Source organism: Anoplopoma fimbria, chromosome 9 (genome assembly GCF_027596085.1).
Source record: "Anoplopoma fimbria isolate UVic2021 breed Golden Eagle Sablefish chromosome 9, Afim_UVic_2022, whole genome shotgun sequence".
Taxonomy (NCBI): domain Eukaryota; kingdom Metazoa; phylum Chordata; class Actinopteri; order Perciformes; family Anoplopomatidae; genus Anoplopoma; species Anoplopoma fimbria.
The window spans coordinates 24,928,413-24,956,309 of record NC_072457.1 but is presented as its reverse complement, the minus strand read 5'-3'; the positions used below and the strand labels follow the sequence as shown (position 1 = coordinate 24,956,309).

Here is a 27,897-nt window from a genome sequence, read left to right as displayed (position 1 = left end):
GTGTATTGTGTAAGACTATGTTAGTGTGCACAAAACAGAAAACCATACACATATAACAGGAAGTCTTTATTTATTGAGAATTTGAACAGATAGCAAAGAGAAGTGCAAAAGTAAAATGTAAAAGATAATATTTGTTGCCGTGGATTTCAAACAAAAACACAATTGCACAAAAACTTAGTGTGCATGACACCATGCAAGTGAAGCTTGTTGGCAGATCAAGACGCAACAAGTTAAAAAAAAATACCTTTTTTTCCCCCTAAACTTTGCATTATCTTTCTTTTGTGATATATTTTTTCAAATTCAGAGCAAAAAAAAGCACATGAGACAAAGTATTTTTGTCGCAGTCTTTAGCATTGTTACGGTCACTAGTAATATTTAGGACAGATGTGTGCAAATCTTTCAAAAGGATTAACCCACAAAAAGGCACTTGGACCTAATGACATCCCTGGCTGAGCTTTCTAGGTGTGTTCATACCGACTGGCAGCTCTCAGATGGATTTAGTTCACAATGCCCAATGGGTTGAATTTGCTCTTCGGGCAGTTGAGCAACAGAGTACACCAAGTCACATGTGACTCTGCTCTCTGTACACGCCCCTCTTGAATTGTCCTCAAACCTGAAAGGATCGTTTAAGTAGCTATAATCGCTCTCAGCTGCTAATTCAGTGTCTTGGTGTTGGGAATAAATAGCACAGAGGACTTCTTGGGCAGTCTGGTCTTCAGGTCTTATTTCGTCGTATTCAACATTCTTGAAACAGAAACCAGGCAGAAAACAGTGTTAAACTGAGTTAAACAATCCTGAAACCAGGTGGCAAGCATATAAAGGTGCTTATAAGTCAATCACTTTTGAAAAACTGTCTTCATACCACTGAAATGGGGACACAATAATAAAAAAAAATATGATATGTTGTAAAAATAAATCCCATGCACACAACTTATGAAACGCGACTTGTTATTGACAGTTTAAGTCTGATCTCCTACTAAAGTTCTCTGAGCGCTTTCACACTTACTTTCACACATCAATAAACCGTAACAGATGTCTTCACTGACATTTTCAACCTCTCACTGCTCCAGTCTTCAAATCTTTCAGTAAGACCACCATTTTCCCTGTCTCCCAAAATACCAAAGCCCTCTGCCTGATCACTACCGCCCAGTAGCACTCACCTCCACCATCATGAAGAGCTTTGAGCGGTTTGCCAAATCCTTCAACACTTCCTCCCTCCTAAACTCACTGGACCCAGTTAGGTTTGCATGGAGGCCGAATTGATCCACAGACAATGCCATAATCTTAACCCTCCATACAGCCCTCTCCCACCTTAACCAGAGAAAAACTAATGTGAAAATGTTGTTTGTTAGACATTGAACACTATTGTGCCCGCTAAGCTTGTCATCAAGCTCAGAGACCTGGGGCTAAACATCACACTCTGTGATTGGATCCTGAGCTTCCTGAAGGGCAGACCCAAGGCTCACCATGGCCGTGCGACCATGTGGACTGAAGATTGTCCAATTTAGTTCCACCCTCCGGTTCAGTTGGTGGTAGATGCATATAGCTGGTTTGGCAAAGAAATAGCAAAGTGGATGCTTGCTTTGAAATAAGGTTGTACGAGGAGATCTGCCAATACCCACATTTATATCATTTGTCTCTAAAGAAGTACAAAGGCAGTTTGAAAGAGTTGAACTACAGGCAAACAACATTATGGTGAATCACGGCTAGCAACTGGGATGGAGTCTGGATCGGGAAATGTGCATCCATGGAATCCCAGACCAACGCGGTACCTGACCTGTAGTACCGAACAGAACAAGTACACAGCTGGCCGCCGACATGGAATGCTGATAGTATGTCCCAGGCTTTAGTAAATGCGGTCCAGTGTGGAAAATGTTTGTTATTTTAGTCTTTCAGACTTCTGCCAAATAATGGTGATGCATTAGCTCCTGTTGCATTGATCATTCAAATTTGTGACATCGATGTGTGGACTGCCATACCCGTTTGTTTTATGTTATTAGACTAGTCCCATATTAAACTGAGTGAAATAAGATGCATTTTAAAGAATGTAATTGAAATTGAAAGACAATTCATAGGTGTAACGGATCAACAAAGCACACACATTCGCGAAATTGTCCTTAAATGGCATTTAGGTTGGTAGCTGTAGGCCACAGGTTTTTTTAATCTTTCAATAATCTGCCATATAATGGTGATGCAATAGCTTCTGTTGCAGTGATCAGTCAAATTTGCGACATCGATGTGTGGACTGCCATACCCTTTCAGTGGGTGAGACAGTGCTGTAGACTTGGTCTTGATCCATGGTTGATGGGTGGAGTGATTGGTAGACTTCCTCAGGACCTGCACTCTGTGGGAACAGAACATGTTTGTTTTATGTTATTAGACTAGTCCCATATTAAACTGAGTGAAATAAGATGCATTTTAAAGAATGTAATTGAAATTGAAAGACAATGCATAGGTGTAACGGATCAACAAAGCACACACATTCGCGAAATTGTCCTTAAATGGCATTTAGGTTGGTAGCTGTAGGCCACAGGTTTTTTTAATCTTTCAATAATCTGCCATATAATGGTGATGCAATAGCTTCTGCTGCAGTGATCAGTCAAATTTGCGACATTGATGTGTGGACTGCCATACCCTTTCAGTGGGTGAGACAGTGCTGTAGACTTGGTCTTGATCCATGGTTGATGGGTGGAGTGATTGGTAGACTTCCTCAGGACCTGCACTCTGTGGGAACAGAACATGTTTGTTTTATGTTATTAGACTAGTCCCATATTAAACTGAGTGAAATAAGATGCATTTTAAAGAATGTAATTGAAATTGAAAGACAATTCATAGGTGTAACGGATCAAAAAAGCACACACATTTGCAAAATTGACCTTAAATGGCATTTAGGTTGGTAGCTGTAGGCCACAGGTTTTTTTAATCTTTCAATAATCTGCCATATAATGGTGATGCAATAGCTTCTGCTGCAGTGATCAGTCAAATTTGCGACATTGATGTGTGGATTACCCTTTCTGGGGATGAGACAGTGCTGTAGACTTGGTCTTGATCCATTGTCAATGGGTGCAGTGATTGGTAGACTTCATCAGGACCTGCACCCTGTGGAAACATACTTGCAAATTAGACGGAGTAAATTACATTTTATTAGAAGTTAATTAAAAGTTCAGCAACGCAGCAACTAGATCATTTAATGTACTCACCTTTCTTGAGTCTTCTCTTTGGGTGCTAACAACCACTGAAAAACATAATTTTGTTATTCGGTCTGGCCATAATAACGGTCAATGGATGTCATATAATGGAGGATATACGATACAGTGGCGGTGCTGGATGGTTTGGCGTTCTAGGCCAAACTTTCAGTCAGCACCCTTTCCAAATATTTTGTTACATTTATTCAAATTTGGAGTGAAATGTAAAATAAAATCTATGTTAACCATAAATTAAAACAAAACCATGTTATGGGCTATGCTTATCCCAATCCCTAGTTTATTCAACTACTTAAAGAAGAATTAACTCTAAGATCCCATGTTTGGTAATCGTACCACACACTGCCACTGTACACGGTTTGGTTTGTGTGTCTTACTCAATTGTTTCTTGATCTTCTTCCTGATAAGAATTAGGCTGACCATCACAACGGTGAATATAAAAATCGATCCTGTAATCAAATATGGTACAATGCCTGTCCAAAGAGAGAAAGAGAGAAAGATGAACAGATTACACATCTTACAGCAGCTCGCCTTTACATCTTACAGCAGCTCGCTCTTTACTTATAGGTCCATACAAATGAATACAAATACTATGACATTAAATTGAAATGTTAAGGTATCAGGATTTAAGGGCAATAACGTAGTTTGTAAAGAGGTGCTTTTGGCAATGAATGGGATTTAAAACGTGTTATTTTATTTCAAACCATGAAGCCATTTGATTACAGTCATGCCTTTCCATGTCAGTTAAGCATAACTAAAACAGTTAGAATGTATATCCTTGTTGAGGACTTCTATTTACTTTGTCAAAACACATTTTTCATTCATTCCTTAATTGCATATTTTTCTTTTAATATCTCAACAGCTTGATGATACTACTGCAGTAGCACCTGAGATATAATTTATACTCTGCCTTGCAATTTAAGTTAAAAGAAAAACGCATGCATCAAGTTCAAATGAGAGCAATTCATACCGACTCCTTGTGTTGCTGTTGCAGTAAGTGTTGTTGTATTGAGGGTGGTGTATGACGTAGACATATTAGTAATAATCTCTGAACTGTTTGAAGACATCATGGAGCTGGTTGTAACTGCAACTGAGTGAGTGGAAACAACAATGATTGTTTTTGGAGTCGTCTCGGGACTGGGGGATTTAGCTGAAATTAAAAGACGCAGAATCAATATATCAACAATTTGGACGGTTATTTCTTTTTATTAAAGGAGTGTTGTTGTTTTTTTTAAATGAGAAAATAAAGAGCATTAGCTTACCATCTTTGACTTTTAGATTCACCTCTATAAATGAATCATGGCCTAATTTCTCCAGTCCACAAAAGTAGGTTTTGGAGTCTGACTTTTGGAGATTAGTGAAGGTCACCAACAGGTCTTCTCCTTTGTTAAATAACGTTATTCCGTTTTCATGTTTAGTTTCTCCATGTGCTGCTTTGATGATGATGTGATGGTTGTGCCAGCACGGGCTCACACAAAAGTACTTTACATATTTTTTTATGTTAGTCAAAATGTCCCAGTCTGTGCAGTTGATTGTCACATTTTCCCCAACACATCCGTTTACGTTGAGAGTCTTCATCTCCACAATACTCAGAGCTACAAGTTAAAATAAAGGAAACATTTTGCCATTGTCATAGTGTAAATGTCATTTCTGGTAATATTGGGCAATTTTTATTACTTCAAACTTCTCTTTTTTTCCAAAATTTAGCATGATAAACAAAAAGCTTAAAAACACAAGCCACTGAAGGTGAAAATACAGAGAAAACAGAAGAATTTTTTTTTTACTCACCAGTAAGAATACAAGAGAATGCATAGATTTTCATCATGGTGAAAATGACAATCAAAGAACAACGAAGTACACAGGAACCATCAGATTAGCCCAAACAACAGCCTTAACAGCCTTTGAGTATTTTTTAAAATGATGTTACTTCCCTTTCCTCTCACCCTTTCAAAGACTGAAGTCCATCCCTTTCCTTTGAACACAGACAGATAGACACACAAACACATACGTTGTAATCAAAGTGTAAAACTGTGGCAGCACACAAAATGTGTTCCTGACATGTAGACTTACAAAGTGCAACATTCATAACTAAAAGATCAGTCTGAAGTCAACTATTCGGCAAAAACTGACATTAGTAAGAAAACAAACGTAGGAACATAACATTTGCTGTATGTTTAGTTATCAATAGTGTCTATGATAAAATACTGATGGTAGTATTATCGGCGATCAGAATAAAATCTTCAGGAAATAAAACTCACATTTAGTTGCGGGATGACAGTAAATTAACCTTGTAATTAAAAAAAACAAACAAGAAAAACAACCTTGGTAGCATCCAAAGCAGTTTCCATGAAGAAGAAAAGATCAGCAATTTGCTATATAAAGCAACATGTGTGTGTGTTGTGTCAGTGTAATGTAAAAACTGAGAGTGTTAAGGCGCCCCATGGCTGGCATTTGATATAATAAGCCCTGGGCAGATGCAACAAGCTAATTGACCAATCAGTCACTGTCGCTGTGTTCACCATGTCCTCCTGTCCACAGAGTTTGCAGATGTCAGTCAAACATGCATGTAAACAAAGCAATAGATAAGGAGTAGAGAGGAAACAGTTGTTCCAAGTAATAACAATCCTCAAATGATGTACTATGAATGGGAAATGTATAGTGCAAATCTGCACCTCGATCAACATCTGGTACAACATATGCATTTTATTATTTAGATATAAACGGCTCACTCTGAGGTAAAAGAAAATAAACAATTTTTATTTTTAGGGGATTATAAACTAAAGAAAACATACTTAATATAATATTCCATATCTAAATGCTACACAGTGGCCCTTTAAGTATTTGGGTATAAATCATTTATTGAAAACGGTTTGGTTGCATGAAACATTTGGCACAGCAATAAAAAATAGTTTGCTATTGAATAGCATAGACTTAGCATCTGTAATTTGAAGATTCATCTCAGTATATGAATCTCTCCAAGGTACGTGTTGGAGTCTGATATTTGGAGATTAGTGAAGGTCACGGATAAACCCTCTCTATTCTGTTATTTTTGTTGCTGCTTTGATGCTGATGTTTATGTTTCACTATGACTATGGGCTTCAAAATAGTGCTTAAGATAAGGCTTAACATCAGTTAACATTTAGGTGCAAATAATCTAATCATATCGGTTCTATTACGCAGCTTCCTCATTCCACTTAAGATAACTTGCACTTCTCTCTCTTTTTACTCACATATGATGACGCATTTCTTTCAGATGGAAATAACTTGAAAGAGAACGACTTAAGAACCAAAAATACCCAAACTTGACATTTGACCATTATTCTTGGCTTTGAGTAGTCATGACTTACTTGGGAAACTTATTTTTAGAACACGACCACATTATTAAACATTGCAAAAGGAACATGCATGTTAGTTTTGGTTATGCTGCTGATGATGCAGCGACACACAGCATCATGAAACAAAGTGAATGATTTCTCTGACCTGCTCTGCCCATCGACTTTCTATACGTCCAGAGCAGCTGGCTGTGTTTCCTTTATTTCCTTAAGGCAGTGGTTATAAACAGATCATCCACACATATTTGCACATCAGCACAAGTACAGGACACAGACTGTAACATCCTGCAGTTGCAGCAGTAGATCACACAGATCATCAGGACTTTTTAACTTCTATTTACTCTCCACATCACTGAACTCCCTCAGGACCAACATTCTTCACTCTGCATTATCCTCATCTACAAGGCCAGGTTTCTGGAGCCAACAACATTATATATATATTTTTTTAACCAAAATTCAGATTTCTGTAATTCTCTCTCTTTATAATCAGTGTTGCTTGTTAACATCAAACATAAAACTTAATCAAACGTAAAAATAAGCAGAACTGTAACTGTTGGTGCATGGACAGATGCACAGAGAAGATGGTGTGCAGGCTTTTGAAAGTGTTTTCACCTTATAGAGGAAGATAAAACAGCCCTTTGTGACATGTCTGGGGACAATAATATAAATAAATACAATCACATTTTGCTCTCCGAGACGACATTGGGACACTTTGTCCTTTCACTTTATCTTTTGGGTTAGCCAGTTTGTGCTCTCCTCTGCAATATGAGACTATGGTACATCAGGTATGAAGGGTTAGAGAAGCAGATCGAAGCGGCCATGACTGACGCTGGGCCTCACAACGCTTACTGATAATTCAGTCGCTCCCTCTTCAACACATTTCACATCTGGTTATGAAACGGCCCAACAAATTTGTCAGTCATTCAAGGAAACAGAGCACCTTATCTCACCTCCACGTCTCCACCGTCATCCCTTCCCTTTCCATTTTCACCTGCACTTCCCTCCTTTCTTCTCTCATACGTAGTGATTAACCAAAACATTCTACCCTCCGCGCTAATGTGTCTCAACAAGCAAGGAGGAAATGAGAGAATATTATCTCCGTCCTCTGCTGGCTTTGACGCTGCTCGTCGTTCAAATACACACTTTCATCATTCACCGACAATGCTGGGCCTTTGTGTTTGTGTGTGTGTGTGTGTGTGTGTGTGTGTGCGTTTGTGTATGTGTGTGTGTGTGTGTGTGTGTGTGTGTGTGTGTGCGTGCGGTAGTGTCAAAGATAAGCGACGGTTTGTCAGGGCAGCTCATGCTCATGCTGCCATTTGACACTGGAATACAATGAGTCAACCACTGTAATACTGTCATACACGCACAGGGACAATGCGTCTATTTATCAATAATGTCTCATTTGTACTGTTTATCCCGGACTATAGATGTTATTCACACTAACAGCAGTTAAATCAGCAAGGCACCTGCAGGCCAGTCAGAGCTCATAGCTGCAAATGTAAAAGTTATGAGTACCTTATTAATCCACTTAAAGCCCCTCAACACCATGCTCTCTGTAGATACATTTCTGATAATTGTACTTACACTCCCCCATTTTACTATTGTAATGTTTGATTGCTGCTGTCCATAGAGACAGAATGAAGTAAGAGAAAACAAGCCAAAATGTATCCCATATGGGTCAATCTGACTTGTCATAGTTGTACTACATCTTCCTCCTGGTCCTGGCTCTTCTTTCTGTTGGCTCCGGGTCAGGCCCGTCTTCAAATTCACTTTCGTGTTCACAATTGATTTCTGCATTATCCTCCTCTTCTCTTTCTCTTCCAGCACACAGGCTGTCTCAATCTCTTGTATGATTCGCTTGGAGGTTCCCTGAGCACACAGCCTTTCGCTCACGTTGCTGGACTCCACTGACAATGTGAAAGTTTGAAGATGATGCTGGTGGCTGCTCCACTGTGATTGAGTCAGAAGAGTAAATAGATTAGTGTCACAGAGTATTTTATCACATTGCTGTGCTGCTTCTCTTCTTCACAAAAGTATAAAGGCTATGTTCCAGGATAAAAATAATTATGAATATTTTGATAAACAAAAATCCAAAAGTGGTTATTTTTACATGGTACAGTATATTGCATGGTTGAACCCCTGAAAAAACATAATCTCTTAAAGTGACACAACTAGTTTAACAGGCCTTATGCTAGCATCCATTTAATCGTAAAATACAGCTTTATTGACTTTGTCTTTAGAGGGCTTCTTTATTAGAGTCGGTTCATCTAAATTATTATAACACAAAGTTTTCCGTGTGGTTTCTGATAATGGTATCTGTTAACCTAACATACCCTCCAAGGGCAGTACGGAAAATTTAGTAAACAAAATGGAAAGCTACTGTAATGAGCCATCCCACATTCTGATCAGCCTCAACAGCAAAGCTGTAATTGCTTTCACCTGTGTGTGCATCTTCAGGACAAAATGTGGTCCTGTAGACACCTACTGTATCAGGAACTACCACAGAGGCAGTTTTGACTTTGCAGTGTTTATATGTCTGTTTTGTCACTGTGATAGCGTTACAAATGTGCAAGATGCAGTCACAAAACCTTGGAGATGTGTAGTTGATATCGAAATGAAGGACAGGTTGACAGATTGGCGTGGTACGAGCAAGGGTGCTGGAAGTAGGGGGGTAGGGAGTGGATTAGGGGCCCCCCCGCTCTATGCCCCTGGTCTGATTTGGTTTGCGGCTGGTGTGATACCATTGCAACATGCTCTTTAGTTCTGTTACCTCTTCATTACAAAACCTTCCTGCCACTCAATTAGCTTTAAAAAAAGCTTTGCTGCAGAGGGTTTAGGAGTTATTATATGTTAACAACACATATAAATTCTTTGTCCACTTAGCTAACTTAGAAATTCAGCTCAGTGTCATTTGTTTGAGCTAACATGATGATCGATCTCCCTATTGGGTTTTGCAGCAAAAAACTTTAAGCTACTATGAACGGATACTGTGTTTCTTCTCCAATTTCATTGGTTTTAAAATTAACACAAGATTGAATGTGCAAATTAGAGTCCATGAATACAATCAATGTCCCCAGTCTTCTCTGCTAATTCAATGGGTTTTACTAAATGCCCATTAGTAGACAAGACTGACTTTTGATCATGGCTAATAAGGAATACAGGGTCAAATCTGTAATAGTACTGCTGAAAAACTACTTATAGGTGACGGCCCATGCCCCTAACCCCTGTTATTTATGTCTGGATTTTGAATGATGGACTGAATTTCTTCTCACAGTCCACAAATACGGATGTCAAGTCTGTTGAACTATCTAATTCGCCCACAGCTGTGGCCACCAAGTGGGTGTTATTAGATATCTGATACATTGGCTGTGTCTCTCTCTGTGGTTCTGCTCAATAAGCCTTTTTCACAGCCGACATTTTGACTTGTCATCGTAGGAAACGCACAGGTGTTACGGATGTAATTAACAATAGCTCTGTTTTATTCAACTGTCCCAGTAAACCATGGCTTATTATTTACACTTTTTCCCACTGTGACATGTCGAAATTTCTTTCCTTAAAAAGGCTTATGAATGTTCAGAGGCTGCAGGCTCCAACGCCACATGACGAAGACAATGAAGTTGGTCAAGAATGAGCATATTGCTGCCTATGATATTGTTTTGCTATTGTTCCTTCTTTGATAATTTATGTTTTCAGAAATAGCTATCCAACCTCAAACACGAAGTGAGTCATTTTGTCACTCAGGATGTCATACTGCAGCCGCAGTGAGTAAACAAAACGTCTTAAAGATAAGGACACTACAATGACTAAAGTGTAGGAACCAGAAAAAAATATGTTTAAACACTTATTTAATCCGTTAACCCATTACTGTCAACGGATTTATGGGTCAATGGGGCATTTGAAATGACAATAACATAAAGTGCTGGCCACTGAGTGCTTTGCACAGCATCCTGATAGGAAAGCATGCACTTGTGTATTTCGGTTCATCCCTCTGTGTATGTGTGTGTGTGTGTGTGTGAACATCTCTGAAATATGTTCCATTTCATGTTGATTCCTGAGCATGCAAAACTTCAACACATCATCTCATAACTACCACTTACAGCCAGTGACAGGGAAGAAAGCCAGAGGTGAGACAGAAGGAGAGATAAAAACACAAGTTTCCATGTTGGAGAAGAATGAGGGCATTGAAAGATATTCCCAAGATTTTTCCACCAAGGTGAATGCTCATATGCAGGCTTTTTAAAAACAGACCAGCTAAAAATAGGCTCCTTCCCCATTGCCAGTAGACAAGAATACCTTTCTGTTTCTGTTTTCTCATGTGTCACGTTTGAGGGATAAAGTAAAAAATAAAACTATAAATGGGATGGAATCTGTAGCTGAGACAAAGAAAGCACTGCAGAATGGGTTAAAATGATCGTGACCACTTGGGTGTCATGTATCAATCACTGCAGAATGGAGCTGGAGCCGATGAATACCCGTGACTTCTGCATGGACATTTGGCCCGGGAATTAATGGCGATAGTAACATTTCCCACAAAAGACAAAAGCCACATGTTAGTGGGTGTTACTGGGTTTTTAGCCCTGTGGGGAAGGGGCTATAGAGACATAATATATGAGGAGAAAACATGCAACATTAATATAAACAAAGTGATTATTGGAAGTGGATTAATAGCAAAGTCAAACCGGAGAGCAATATTACGATATAAGGGAGTTCCATAACCCTTGTAAAAACATCAGCATGTTGGCACTCCTTTGGATAACTTTTTAAAATATACTGTATATATATATACAGCGGGTAAAATAAGTATTGAACACGTCACCATTTTTCTCTGTAAATATATTTCTAAAGGTGCTATTGACATGAACTTTTCACCAGATGTCGGTAACAACCCAAGTAATCCATACATACAAAGAAAACCAAACAAATAAGTTCAGAAATTAAGTTATGTGTAATAAAGTGGAATGACACAGGGAAAAAGTATTGAACACATGAAGAAAGGGAGGTGCAAAAAGGCATGGAAAGCCAAGACACCAGCTGATCTCTATCAGTAATTAGAAAGCAATCATGCCCCTTGTCAGTGCAAATTAATATCAACTGGTTCAGTCCCAACTGATGGCCTATAAAAAGGTGTCTCATTACCAAGGTGTCACACAAGAAACATCTCATGATGGGTAAAAGCAAAGAGCTCTCTCAAGACCTTCGCAACCTTATTGTTGCAAAACATACTGATGGCATTGGTTACAGAAGGATTTCTAAACTTCTGAATGTTCCAGTGAGCACTTCCGGCCATAATCCGGAAGTGGAAAGAACATAATTTCACCATAAACCGGCCACGACCAGGTGCTCCTCGCAAGATTTCTGACAGAGGAGTGAAAATAATTATCAGAAGAGTTGTCCAAGAGCCAAGGACCACTTGTGGAGGGCTTCAGAAAGACCTGGAATTAGCAGGTACAATTGTTTCAAAGAAAACAATAAGTAATGCACTCAACCGCCGCGGCCTGAATGCACGCTCACCATGCAAGACTCCATTGCTGGAAAAAAAGCATGTTGAAGCTCGTTTAAAGTTTGCTGCACAACATTTAGACATGCCTGTGAAATACTGGGAGAATATAGTCTGGTCAGATGAGACCAAAATTGTACTCTTTGGATGCCATAATACACACCATGTATGGAGGTCAAATGGCACTGCACATCACCCCAAAAACACCATACCAACAGTGAAGTTTGGAGGTGGGAACATCATGGTGTGGGGCTGTTTTTCAGCATACGGCACTGGCAAACTTCATATAATTGAAGGAAGGATGAATGGAAAAATGTACCGAGACGTTCTTGATAAAAATTTGCTGCCATCTACCAGGATGATGAAGATGAAACGAGGGTGGACATTTCAGCAAGACAATGATCCCAAACACACAGCAAAGGAAACTCTCAATTGGTTTCAGAGAAAGAAAATAAAGCTGCTAGAATGGCCCAGCCAATCACCTGACTTGAATCCAATAGAAAATCAATGGAAAGAACTAAAGATAAGAGTTCATAGAAGAGGCCCACGGATCCTTCAAGATTTGAAGACTGTGTGGAAGAATTGGCCAAAATCACACCTGAGCAATGCATACAACTAGTTTCTCCATACAGGGGGCATCTTGAAGCTGTCTTTACCAACAAAGGCTTTTGTACCAAGTATTAAATACATTCCAGTAAGCGTGTTCAATACTTTTTCCCTGTGTCATTCCATTTTATTACACATAACTTAATTTCTGAACTTATTTGTTTTGTTTTCTTTGTATGTATGGGTTACTTGGGCTGTTACTGACATCTGGTGAAAATTTCATGTCAATAGCACCTTTAGAAATATATTTACTGAGAAAAATAGTGACGTGTTCAATACCCGCTGTATATATATACAGTATATTTTATATACTATATATATTTTATATATATGTATACTTGGCTCACTCACTTAAAGCTAGCTGATCTTCTTTTAAAAACATTTCTTGCTATATTTGTATAATTCCACCTGCCTGCCTACCTACCTGATCAGCATTAAGATATATTTTTTGCTAGATTTGCAACAATTGGAGCTTTTAGTTACTTTCAATGGAATGGAATGGTTTTCGTTGGGTACATATATTTTTTATCTAGTTCACTCTTGCTAGTTTCTCAAGACTACCGTCCCTAGCTGTAAGTCAAAGATGTTTGATCTCTTCCAGTTTTGGTCATGTTATGATGGGGCAGATTGGGTCATCCCAATCAATGCATGCATTTTTATAGTTGGTACAATGGTTGTTGGAGCTTTGTGTTAATGAAGCGGCTGATACATGTGACATAGTTGACTGTATAAATTGTATAGGAAGCAATCAAAGAGAAGAATCAAAGGAAAGTAAGAGGCTATTAAGGATTGGTAGAAATGTGTGTTGGGTTGAACTGACAATGCTATCTAGTTGTACTTCAGGGACTGTCACTGTCAGTCAATCAACCCTTTCACCGTGAGATTATGTTCCTATACTGCTATTTTTCTACAGCATCCTATTCCACCACGTAATGACATACTTTAATGAATTTGTCTGCCAGGTTGGAAAATGTTGATACTGAACATGTCAGTCACCATGTAGTTCATGTTTCCCTTCAATATTTTCTCTTATAATACAATATCTTCTTAAAATAACCCTAAACATAATGTGTAGTTTTGATGGTTAGGTTTGAGCACTTAAATAATTTGGTTAAGGTAAGGAAATATATATTGTGTCCTTGTTCAAATATTGAAAAGGTCAATACTGCCTTGAAGAAGAGACATGACATTGTCTCTTTATTAGGGTTGACAAAAATCACAATTCTTCCCTTACCATAACAAAACTGTTTTTGTTGCCTAAACCTAACCACCAGCTGGATTTAGGATGCAAACAATGGTCTCTGATGTGTGTTGTGTGCCCAGTATCCACACTGACCATGTGGTATGAGAACATATCACTTCAAATCTGCCACTGAACACAATCCAGCAATTACATTTCCCCTCAAAGTGTTTTTGGTAAAATATATAAGCTAAATACAATTATTTCTAGGAGACAGATTTGGATTCAACAGCCCCTCAAACATCACAGAAACAACACTGGCAGAACTGTGCATATAAAATGATGCAACAGACATCTTTGATTGTGTCTCAGATGTTCTCAGCTTGTTTCTCTGTGTCTCTTGTGTTTCCCTCCCACTTGTGCTTATAGTTCCCCCTGTCTGTCTCTCCATGCTTGTGTATGTTGTGGTGTGAAACAAGTGGACCCAAAATGCAGGACCCTGACAAGAGGTGAAGGTAAGCAGGTTTTATTTAAGGAACCGAGGGCGGCGGTGGTGGCGTGCAGACCAGTGTGGACGTGGTGGTGTATGATCTAACGATGAGTGTATGGAGAACCGGAGTAGATATACTGTGGAGTAGAGGAGTGGATAGAAAGCAGCTGTGCAGACTGGACAGGTGAGGTGGATGAGGCGTAATCAGGAGGGAGCCGGGAGGATGCCAGGTAGGACACACACACACACACACACACACACACACACACACACACACACACACACACACACACACACACACACACACACACACACACACACACACACACACACACACACACACACAAAGAAAGACAGGGAGAGCTGTAAACATAGCGGAGGGGGAGACACAGTAGACACCCAGAAACAAGCCTGAGCATAGCCACAGTGTAGGGAGGAAACAGTGAGTTAGTAGCAGCCAAAAGGTTAACAAAAGTTGGATTGGTATACAGATTTGTAAATACAATGATCTTTGTAATAGTAAAAGCTAAATCAATTGGATTGTTGTCTGAACATTTCAATTGTGTAAAGACACCTCTAGAGCCAACAAAATATTCAAAATGAAATCATATGAAATAATGTAGAGTTGTTGGTAACGTATAAAGTAATTTAGGCTGTAATTGTCGGGGAAAACAGAAACATAAAAGCAGTACATAGAAATTTCACAACACTGAAGGATCCAGAGATTCTCTTTAAAAACAATATTATTTTATTTTGTATTTTATTGGTATTGTTATTTACATGGCATAATTTGTGCTTTTTTATTATCAAGAATAAAACCATAAGGGAACACATCAGAAAATTAAACTTTAAACTGGGATTGAGTTGTTCTTTTTTCAGCTGGATATACTGAGTGTTCTACAAAACCAGAAGAGAAGGGGAGGAAAAAGACTGAAAACTAAATAGATAGATAGGTAGATTGATAAATATATAGTATTTCCAGAGACACTTGCAGTTCCACTGAGGGTAGTGTGAACGTTCAGACTGTGATGTGCTTTTACCAACAGCAGCAAAGGCACCTGTGTATCACTTTGTTTAAAAAAAAAAAAGAAAGTACGCCTCAGGGCCTTAATCCAGTCGGGTCCACACACATAAAACCAAATCCATCCAGAATTTCTTCCAGGGGGATTTCTGCCACACAAATCTTTTGATTTCCAGCCATCGCAAAGGTTGGGTGCTAGGTAAGCCAGCTCGAGGCCATTCACTCTGATCCCCCCCATCTGAGACTGATTGAATATATCAAAAATAACCCCCTAAATAATATTTTGGACCTTCTTGACTTTTCTTGCTTGGGTTGCAGAACTTTTGAAACGGGGCATGGTGTGAGAGTGAAGGGACACATCTTTCCTGATATTTAAGTCTGGAATGGAAAAAATCACATTTAATATATAATAATGGGTAGCATTACACCTCTACTTCTGGGTCATAACTATCTAAATTTACAGTCAGTCAAAAAGTAAACTACTAACTAACAGCGGGGCAAGAATAAATATAATTCAATCAAACTGCTGAAACTTCGAGAGCTGGTCAAAATAACACCGCTGTCTTATAGTCATCACATGTGGCTGTCTATAGTTTACGTGAGACATCTGTGTATTTACTGTGCCACTAACCGGGGGCCTTTTTGTCCATGTAACCTTACATTAGGATAGTTTGTATTTGGGCTTGGGTCCAGGGTGGTGGAGACAGGGGAATGACTAAGGTTTTAATTTGTGTCCTCCCGCTGACATGACATTATTATTGACAAGCCTCGGGGGAGATCGACTTCTTCGTTGTCTGGACTGAGGACTGACGGGAGCGTCAGTGACTCAGTATCGCCTCTCAAGGAACAAGTGGTATGACAAGATATGATGGGCTGGGAAAAGCTGACTCATTTCAGTAGATATCTCTAACACAATACATAGACGTCTTTGACATAACGTCAATTCTGTAACCTCTTCAGATTCTATCGATAATGTTAGTACCTATTTTAAATGTTTTAAACAAAAGTTCTGGCTTTATCTTTTACATTGCCCCTTTAACGAGTGAAGAAATAGCAAATAAGACGGGGAGAGGACAATTAGCCATGTCATTTCGTGTTGATGGATAAGGGATGAAAGACAAGATAAAAAGAAAAGACAAAATTCAGAAATGTAACTGCTGGAATGAAAATAGAGAGAGAAAACCAAGGCGTATCGAAAGGTGAAATTACTGCAGTAGAGACAATCTGAAGAAGGAACAAAAAGAGAGCAAAGAGCAGGAATGTTTCTCAATGACACAGAAAACTGACATGAGTGAGAAGGAAGAGGGCTTGACAAGATGAGCAGAAAGGTCATGTTAAAAGAGAGAGAAAAGTCTGACAGTCAAGGAACACACGATGAAGATGTATAATGCTCCATAACAAGACCAAAATTGGTCTGTCCGTCGCCTGACTGCTGCCTCTGTCTGCCAGCTTTGGCCCCGTACCATAAAATAGTCGGTCTGCTATAGCACCTACCTGAGCCTCAATTAAACTTAACTCGCTTTCCTCTTCTTATACCATTTGCTTTATGTCTCTGATGAGAAAGCATCGTATGCCCACATAGAAGGAAACCAGAGACTCTGTGAGAACAGACTGTGAGGGGGAGAAACCCTGCATCTGGTACTGATGGTTACTGAAAATGTTTCTTAACCAGTCCATTGGAAGAAAGCAGATAAAACATTGTTTTCTGTTTTTTTTTAACCAGACCAGTGGAAGAGAGTGGATAGGCAGAATGAGGTTTTCTTTACCAGTCCAAGACACACAAAAAATTAATTGAGCACAGATAAAGGAGAGCCGCAGCAAAATATGGAAGGAAAAAGGATTACGAGGTTGTTGAAGGGAAAACAAAATAATTCAAAGAAATACAAAGTTAAATATCTTATCTGAAAAACTAGAATAAAATAATGTTGTGATGTGATTAAATTTAAAAAAAATGTGAGGGGAAAAAAAACTGTTAAATGCAAGGGTGAAGCACAATTATTTGCATTAGTTATCCTATGAAAAGTGGTGTCAGAGAGCATATTCATTTTCAGCAGGCGCAGATTAATGCAGAAGGGTCACACGTCAATGTTGGGTTGAAAGAATAGAGGGGGAGGAGGGGGAAGGCCTTTCTGGTATAGATTGGTCCGTTAGCTAGCCTTAGCTTCCCACTAGACTAAACCATTGTCTGATTTATTCGTTAGTCACCCGCAGGGCTAAACCAAAGTCCACACTTGTGTCTGTTTGCTAACTGAGTCCTTGTCCATGTCCTTGCTGGCGCCTTTACGGTCCATCACCATATCTGTTGATCCTTACAAAAGCTGGAGCATGTTTTTCCAGGACGTTTTGGTCATACAATGAAGACACAACTAACTCGCTGCTATTGTAAGAGAGTTAGCTGTTCTCAGGAAACCCCCCCGTGTGTAATCCTTGTGACTTTCAGAAACCATCATGGCAGCAATTCAACAATGGCAAAGACAGCCAGCGAGAGCCCCGGAGTGAGACTGTCCATCCATGTCCATGAGTGTCATCATAGCATCATATCCACCAGCTAACCTTGGCTTTTGCTTCCCGCCAAGTCATCCGTCCTCCTGACTGGCAATAACAACATGATCAATCCATATTAATTTGGACAGTGAGCTGACAAAAGCTTCTCATCCAGCTCTAGTCCATGTTGAGTCAGTCCTTTATCTGGCATTAGCTCCACTCCAAGCCACAGTCCAGGTTACTTTGGTCTCTTAGCAAGCATTAGCTTCCCGCCAAGCTGTAATCCATATAATTCGATTGGTTAACAGACATGAACTTCACGCCATGCTCCAATCCATGTTAATTCGGTTTGTTGGCTGGCATAAGGTTCCCACCAAGCCCTGATCCACGTTGATTCAGTCAGTTGGCTAGCATTAGCTTCAAACTCTAATTGTCCGTATGTCCAGAGTGTCTGTTGACCTCCCACTCTCAGCTCCAGAGACAAAAGTTACTGGTGGTTTGGCAGGTAGAGCCTTTCTCAGCCGGGGACAGGTAGAGTTTGCCATTAGCGCAGGCACAAAGCTCGTACACAGTCTGTTTGGTGTAGGTGGTGCCCGCTGGCGCCCCCTCCAGGGGGTCCACAGCACTGCCGAAGGGAATGCTGCCCAGCCTGATGGTGTTGGCATCTAGAAAGATCTGTGGACGTAAAAGAAAAATTATTTAGAGAACTTTCATTTCAGTATGTAACATAAAAATAATACATGAAACATGAAAATGATACACAGAAGTTGATGTTTCTGCTGTAGGACCGAGTTCAAATGGATTGCCTTGGTACCTAAAATAACACACAGAAAAACAGAAGGGGGAAAAAGTTATGTTTTCAGAAAAAAAATGAAAGGAAACTGGGGTTGTGGATACAGAGGAAGAGAGAGCACATTGCCGTAGGGGATGACTATACTCTCTGTGGTCGACTGGGGTTGTCATCAAGAAAGATCTACGGAGACAGAGGGGGAATTTCTATTTAGAACGGGTCTCTTTTGATGAAGAGGCAGAGTGGGAGTGAACGAGGCAGAGGGCAAGAGAGGTGAAGAGAAAAGCAAGGAAATCAGTGGGAGAGGAGTGAGGGGAAGACAAAGACACGGAGAAAGGCAGACACAAGGCAAAGCATGCAGTTGGAAAAAAACGCATTCTGCTAAGAAAGCCATCTTTTACACCAACTAATTTGCTGCAATTTAACAACTATTATTATGTTTTCCTCTGAACAAATAAAAAAAAGCTGCCAAACAGATGAGATCACTCAACAAATTTGTAAAAGCTATTTCCAAGAAACAAGTGGCTATATTAAAGAAAAAGGCCAGAAGAAGACACCACCTTCAAGATAAAATCAATAATCTTATAGGTATCAATTTAAAACAAGTACTAAATGAAAAACACTGGATATAAGACATTACTGGTTTATCTGCATGGAAACGTTAAGTTCTTGGGTCATTTTTGAAGCGTTTGGACTTTAATGAGTGCAGCTATCACAGATAGATTTGCTGAAATGATTTCCAATGCAACTAGACCTTCACTTGGAGGAGTTTCAATCAGTTTGTGCTGAAGGACGGGTGAAGGGGTTTTGCTTTGTGATGGAGGCCAATAGATTTAACAGAACGTGTGCCCAGTCAAGTCTATCTTAAATTATTGCATGAAAAACACCAGCAATGCACAAACTAACAATGACAAAAGGTCAGAAGGTAGAACATGCTCCATTGAGCTCCATTGATTGGAGGATGCAAGGCTGCATTACCATCGAGAGCAAGCAAAGTAGGAAACTGTACTGGGGCTCCAGATCTTGATTACTGGTTTACAGCTTGTCAGACGGATTGTGATCATCTGACTTAATGCATATTAGTTCTGGAATAGGTGTCATTAAACCACAATAATGTCTGAAGGCCATTATTGTGGTGATATTTACCTGATTTGGAGCCTTATACATAATGTAAAAAAAATAAAAAAAATAAAATCAGTTGATATTGATTTTAAAAGGTACACGTTCCTAAATAAATTTGTTTAGAATCCAATTACCAAAACTTCATTTGAAATATTGCAAACCAGGGGGGATAGTCGTATTCCAGCTGAGTAGCACTGGTTGATGTCTAATTGGCCTCCATCCCTCCTGACCCTTACGATCTCCCTGCATTCCTGCAGACCACTCCACTCATCTTCAGATTGATACAAGCTGAGTTCCAAAGCAGAATCATTACACAATCTTGCTTTCTATCGACTGCTATGCCTGCTTATTTATTTACTCTGCAATCTTCGATGTTCAAGGAAGCACTGCTCTCTTGCTTCCCATCTCTCTCTCTTTCTCTCTCTTTCTCTCTCTCTCTCTATTTCTCTCTAACACACACACACACACACACCCTAAGGCCGGGCGATAATCTCAGCAGACATCTGTATCCACATTATTCATGTTCTTCATTTCAGAAAATGAGGGGAGAGGAAGTGAAAAAGTGTGCGGAAAAATAGCTATGAGTGCAAAAAGATGGAGGGAAAAGAGAGGAAAAGAGGGGAATGAGAGGGAGTCAGATGAAAGGATGACAGAGAGAAAATGTCCCATCAGAAGTAGCTGGAAGAAGATGGGGGACATAAAGAGAGAGTGAGATAAGATGAATGAAATAAAAAAAAGAGGAGAGGAGAGCAATGAGGGATTCAGATACCCAAACAGCTAGGAACCAATTAGTATAACTAATGATTTCACATTGGCTGACGGGCCTCAACTCGATCCGTATAAACAACATCCACACATACAGTACTCACACACACACACACACACACACACACACACACACACACACACACACACACACACACACACACACACACACACACACACACACACACACACACACACACACACACTGTGTGTATATTAGCCATTAACCTGGAAATATATAGGCAGGTAACAGCCTGAAGTGAATTTAATGATGGTGATATCCTTAATAGCTCGGAGGTGTTCACTAGGTGAGATATCTAAACTGTCTAGATCTCCTTCAATTCCCATTTTCTTCCCGAAAGGTTCTTCAGTGTTTTAAATATATGAGTGGTGAGACATTAAGTCAAATAATTAGTTGGTTGATTGATAAGAATGAAGTGATATAGTTTTGATGATCAAGAAAAGGCCCAGTCCACACTTATTTTACCCTGTAGATTAAAGTTCTGATAACTTGTACAATAGATTTGAAGATGGGGAACAATAGCAGGTGCTAATCTTAAATTAAGAATTTTGGTGTCTACATATACTCCCCAGATGGGTAACGTCACCAAACAGAGCACGCGGTATTGAAAACACTTTATCTCTCCTTAGGGAAATGAATCGTATTCAAAGCACCTTTTAAGGCACATTACTACATTTGATTGTAAGCACAACAGACATAGTGGTACAATTACCAATGAGAATAAGACCCAGGGTTGACAAATATTGGAATGTATATTTGTTATATATGCCATACCTCAAAAAATAAATGATGCCGCCAGACAAAGAAGATGTATGGACAATCATTTAGTCCTTATAGGATTACAAGAATGATTCTGAAGCTATCCTCTATCAACTGAAAATGCCACAAAGCTCATGTAACTCTCTCTCTCTCTCTCTCTCTCTCTCTCTATATATATATATATATACTTGTGTATTATATTCATAACAGTCCTGTTTGGGGACTTTTGGGGAAAAAAAAGGTTTTGTTTCAGTTCTTTGATTATTCAAAAGAAAAAGGGGGAAGAATTGTGAGCCTCTTTAAATCTACTGTGTGTAGCTATCTCATTAGCCAGCTATACCCATTGGTTTTAATAAGACAAAGTAACAATGACAACAAGTCTCTTTAAGAGCCAGTGAAAAAAGAATATGTGCACTTATCTCTCCATGCGCTGGGCCAAGGAAAATACCACACCACATCTCTGAATGTCAGGGTTTGCCTCTAACAGGTCCCTGGTGCACACCTGTCATCTTCCCTTTTGCTCCCCAGGAAAAGCTGCCAGGGTTCATAGCCTTACAGGGGAAAGGACTCAGTCACCGTTGGCAACATAACCCAAATCTTATTCTAACAGCCTGCTTGCCATAGCATTGAACACCTGAAATGATCTTGGGCATGGTGACCAGGACGGGAGAATAAAGACATAGATAGGTGCATGATTATGTGAGGAAATGCCAATGAAATGACTTCTTCGATAACATTCGAAACATAGCAAAAACAAACCGAGGGGAGGGGAACAGAGAAATGAGGGAGGGGAGAGAGTGTAATAAAGATGGAGGAAGAAGAGATGGAGAGTACGGATTGATGGAGGGACACAAACAAGGAGGGAGGGAGAGGATGCTATATATGAGATTGGAAAGAGGAGAAGGCGATTAGCGGGTAGAGATGAGAGACTTACAAGGCGGGATGGAGGTAGGAAGACCTCGATAGAAAGGAGCTGAGAGGTGAGAGGAAGGCGGTTGGAGAGAGAGAGAGAGGGAGAAATGGACGGAGGATAGGCAATAAGGGCAGTAAAGGAGAGGAGTTGGATGGCCGATAGATGAGGAGAGGGAAGGAAAGCAGACGAGGTGGAAGTCATTTGTTGTAGCTTAAGGTCGGATTAGCGCTGACATTTATCCCAAATGAAAGTGTCAGTTAGTATGAGGTCCGCATGTTGTTAGGAGCATGCCAGGGTTTGTTCATGTGAATGTGTGTGCAGAGTGTAATGAAATGAGTCTGTGTGAATATAATAGTGTTTGTGAGTGAGTATGAAGGAGTGCTTGTTGTTGAGTGCATTGTTATACACATATTCATCGACATGTCTGCATTTCTATGTGTGCGTGCATGTGTTTGTAGGATTACACCGTTACACATACACCATTTTTCTCAGTAAATATATTTCTAAAGGTGCTATTGACATGAAATTTTCACCAGATGTCGGTAACAACCCAAGTAATCCATACATACAAAGAAAACCAAACAAATAAGTTCAGAAATTAAGTTATGTGTAATAAAATGGAATGACACAGGGAAACAGTATTGAACACGCTTACTGAAATTTATTTAATACTTCGTACAAAAGCCTTTGTTGGTAAAGACAGCTTCAAGACGCCTCCTGTATGGAGAAACTAGTTGTATGCATTGCTCAGGTGTTATTTTGGCCCATTCTTCCACACAAACAGTCTTCACATCTTGAAGGTTCCGTGGGCCTCTTCTATGAACTCTGATCTTTAGTTCTTTCCATATATTTTCTATTGGATTCAAGTCAGGTGATTGGCTGGGCCATTCTAGCAGCTTTATTTTCTTTCTCTGAAACCAATTGAGAGTTTCCTTTGCTGTGTGTTTGGGATCATTGTCTTGCTGAAATGTCCACCCTCGTTCCATCTTCATCATCCTGGTAGATGGCAGCAGATTTTTTATCAAGAATGTCTCGGTACATTTTTCCATTCATCCTTCCTTCAATTATATGAAGTTTGCCAGTGCCGTATGCTGAAAAACAGCCCCACACCATGATGTTCCCACCTCCAAACTTCACTGTTGGTATGGTGTTTTTGGGGTGATGTGCAGTGCCATTTGACCTCCAAACATGGTGTGTATTATGGCATCCAAAGAGTACAATTTTGGTCTCATCTGACCAGACTATATTCTCCCAGTATTTCACAGGCTTGTCTAAATGGTGCAGCAAACTTTAAACGAGCTTCAACATGCTTTTTCTTCAGCAATGGAGTCTTGCATGGTGAGTGTGCATACAGGCCACAGCGGTTGAGTGCATTATTTATTGTTTTCTTTGAAACAATTGTACCTGCTAATTCCAGGTCTTTCTGAAGCTCTCCACAAGTGGTCCTTGGCTCTTGGACAACTCTTCTGATAATTATTTCACTCCTCTGTCAGAAATCTTGCGAGGAGCACCTGGTCGTGGCCGGTTTATGGTGAAATTATGTTCTTTCCACTTCCGGATTATGGCCCCAACAGTGCTCACTGGAACTTTCAGAAGTTTAGAAATCCTTCTGTAACCAATGCCATCAGTATGTTTTGCAACAATAAGGTTGCGAAGGTCTTGAGAGAGCTCTTTGCTTTTACCCATCATGAGATGTTTCTTGTGTGACACCTTGGTAATGAGACACCTTTTTATAGGCCATCAGTTGGGACTGAAACACCTGATATTAATTTGCACTGACAAGGGGCAGGATTGCTTTCTTTTTACTGATAGATCTCGGGATGCTTTCCCTCGGCTTTCAAGACTGCCAGAGTCACCCCCTTCTGAAAAAACCATCACTTGACCCCTCTGATGTCAAGAACTTCAGACCGGTTTCTCTTCTACCCTTTCTATCCAAAACACTTGAACGCGCTGTCTCTAAACAACTGTCTTCCTACCTCCACCAGAACAACCTCTTGGACCCCCACCAGTCCAGGTTCAAGGTGGGTCACTGGTCAGAGACGGCCCTCCTTGCGGTGACAGAGTCGCTTCACGCCGCGAGAGCGAACTCTCTCTCCTTTGTCCTGATTCTCCTGGACATGTCAGCGGCGTTTGACACGGTGAACCACCAGATCCTCCTCTCCACCCTCGAGGGGATGGGCGTCTCAGGCTCTGCACTCTCCCTGTTTGCATCCTACCTGACAGGCCGATCCTACCAGGTGACATGGAGGGGGGCCGTGTCGGAACCACGCATGCTGACTACGGGGGTTCCACAAGGTTCAGTTCTGGGCCCCCTTCTCTTCTCGCTCTACACAACATCTCTGGGTTCTGTTATTCGCTCGCATGACTTCTCTTACCATTGTTATGCCGATGACACCCAGCTGGTTTTGTCATTTCCTCCCGGTGACACCCAAGTGGAGGCACGCATTGCTGCGTGCTTGGCTGACATCTCGAAGTGGATGGCGACACACCACCTGAAGCTCAACCTGGACAAAACCGAGCTACTGTTCCTCCCGGGGAAGGGTTGCCCGCACCAAGACCTGTCCATCACCATTGACGATGCCGTGGTGACGCCAACTCGGACTGTGAGGAATCTGGGTGTGACCCTGGACGTTCTCAGCAAACATTGCATCGGTCACACGCTCCTGCAGATTCCTCCTCTACAACATCAGGAGGATTCGCCCCTTCCTCACTGAGGAGACGGCGCAGGTGCTCATCCAGGCTCTGGTCATCTCCCGCCTGGACTACTGCAACTCACTACTTGCCGGAGCCCCGGCGTGTCCTTGGCCATCAGACCTCTGGAGCTTGTCCAGAAAGCTGCAGCACGTCTGGTGTTCAATCGCCCCCCCAAGTTCTCCCACACAACTTCCCTTCTCCGTTCTCTACACTGGCTCCCTGTAAGAGCTCGCATCCAGTTTAAGACTCTGGTGCTAGCCTACAGGGCAGTGAAAGGAACAGCTCCTTCCTATCTCCAGGCCTTGGTCAAGCCCTACACCCCCGCCCGACCACTTCGCTCTGCTGCCTCGGGGCGACTGGTTGCCCCGTCGCTCAGAGGGCCCCTCAGTGGTGGAATGAACTCCCCACTGACGTCAGGACAGCAGAGTCGCTGCCCATCTTTCGGCGCAGGCTGAAAACTCACCTCTTCAAGAAGTACTACCCTGAGCCTTCCTCGTAGCACTTATTGCATTCGTATTAGTTGTTGCACGTATTGTATTCGTATCAGTTCGCTGCACTTATTGTATTCGTATTCGTTTACTGCACTTATCCTATTCGTAGTAGTTTGTAGCACTTATTGTATTCGTATTAGTCTGTTGCAATTATTGTTTTCGTAGTAATTTGCCTCTGCACTATACTTTTGCTCTGGTTTATGCTTTAAGATGCTTGTTTAAGAAAGGAGATGCACTTATGACTTCTGGTGACTAGTAGTTCTCTTGAATACCTATGTTGAATACACTTATTGTAAGTCGCTTTGGATAAAAGCGTCTGCTAAATGACTGTAATGTAATGTAATGTAGATATCAGCTGGTGTCTTGGCTTTCCTTGCCTTTTTGCACCTCCCTTTCTTCATGTGTTCAATACTTTTTCCCTGTCATTCCACTTTATTACACATAGCTTAATTTCTGAACTTATTTGTTTGGTTTTCGTTGTATGTATGGATTACTTGGGTTGTTACCGACATCTGGTGAAAATGTCATGTCAATAACACCTTTAGAAATATATTTACTAGGAAAAATTGTGACGTGTTCAATACTTATTTTACCCGCTGTATGTCCTCCTATATCCCTCAAGTGAAGGAGCAAATCAAAGGAAGAGGCCGGCTCTATTGACACTTTTATGTTATGTCTTTTGAAATCCTTAGTTGTGCTACGAGCCAGGAGCAAAATACACATTATACATTATACTTTTCTTTTCATTTAATCATTAGCAGCAGTCTACAATACATGTGGATTCACTGGAGCGTGTTAACCACGTGTCTTATACCAGTGATTATATTGGCCTTGACTCCATTGCTTAATCATCGCCCAGAGCCTTAAAAACTAATTATTTAGTCAATGAAATAAATAAAACAGATTTTTCAATATAGGTCAATATACTCACTGGAATTTTTAAAAGAGAGTGGACGCTTGCTGCTGTTTTAATAAAAGAAGAGACTTCGTGAGATATCTATTTTAAAGGAACTAATAAAACAAAGAGCTGATAATACGTTTTAGCAGACCGGTTTTGAAAACCAGAGAGGTCAAAAAACCACCAGGAAATGTAATCTTTCATTTGAAATGAAACCGAAAAATCATCCTTTCTGTTGACGATTTTCTTTTGACATGTGTATGTATGCCAATGCTCAATTTTGATCTATCTGTAAATGTAAATTTGTGTCCATGTGCACTTACAATGGTACAGGCAGGGTTCAAAATAACACTACAAACTCTGGCCTCACAAATGTTCATATCTAAACCTCACAGTGCTTCCAACAACACAAATAGGTGGGAGGTTGTGAAGCTATCTGAGTGTATTACACAGACCATATCCAAACCTCACAGTGTCATAGTCCCAAGACACTTTACTGCGTGGTTATGGAGGTGCTCATATTATCTTATCCACTCCTGCTTACATATATATTGAGGAAGTGTGTGTGTCCGTGTCTGAGGATATGCCTGTGTCTATGTGTGTGTGTCCCCCCTATGCATTTGCATAAATGTACAAGTCTGAGTGGTTGAATGCATCCCGAGCGTACGCGTGTCAGAGCTCATCTCTCTCCGACATCAGTTTAGCAAAGCACGCAGCTCTGGCGTCAGGAAGATGGGAAACATGCGGAAACTGCAATTATGGAGGGTCAAAACATTTTTCATGGATGATTTCCTCTGGCACAGCTGAGGAACAAAGAGGGTCAGAGGCAAATGTGCAGCGAGAGATGAGGGGAAGGCGGTGGAGAAAAGGACAGGCTTTTTCCTGGGATGGAAGCGGGAGAGAGTCTGAGGGGGAAAAAAAGACATCAGAGGAGATACGGGGGTTAAAGTGTCTTTGTGGGGGTGGACCAGGAGGAATAGCAAGTGTTGACAGTGTGTTGAGGAGGACTTTAGGCGGAGAAAGGAGAATGAATGTGTTCAGGAGGAGACGGAGATTAGGGAGTCAAGTTCGGGTGGGAGGAAGAGAGGTGAGTGAAGGATAAAGGGGGTATAGAAATGCACTTGAAAAAAAAAACAGGACATGTGCCTTTTTTAATGCTGCAGTTTTAATTGTGTAGTGTAACATAAGCAAGGGACTTTTTGTCATATTTCATTAGTTATTACTACGCATTAAAACCCCTTCACTTAGCTGCATCGTGGTTTTGTTGCCAAACCATACAAGTATTTCAGTAGCACTGTAGTCATGGGTCAGTCAGTGCTAAAACCAAGGTTTAAAAACATTCTTCGATACCAATCAAACCAACTTAAATGTGATTTCCCAACACAGGATTGCAACTGCATTGCTCCTGTTGTCAGACTCCTCCAATCAATACTTTACAGGCTTGCAGCAGTTTAACCTACCTGGAACCAAAGTGGACTAGAAATTGTCAACTTTAAAGTCTTTGAATGAGAGGGGGGAGTGGAGGGAGTGCGGTGTGACAGAGGTTGAAAGGACAATAACAGTACAATTTCACCAGCACAAACACACTCGATAACACACAAAATTTCTGCACACATAAGTTCGGCTAGCC

The 27,897-nt window shown here is 40.6% G+C and overlaps 1 protein-coding gene across 1 annotated transcript in view; it reads right to left on the bottom strand.

Moving 5' to 3' along the window:
- Positions 1–17,265: 17,265 nt before the first annotated feature.
- LOC129095804 (zeta-sarcoglycan-like) overlaps positions 17,266–27,897 on the bottom strand; it is a 146,695-nt gene continuing 136,063 nt past the window's right edge. The window contains 1 exon segment of the mRNA XM_054604368.1: positions 17,266–18,488. Within this exon segment, the coding sequence (XP_054460343.1) occupies positions 18,282–18,488 (207 nt within the window). The 3' untranslated portion in view covers positions 17,266–18,281.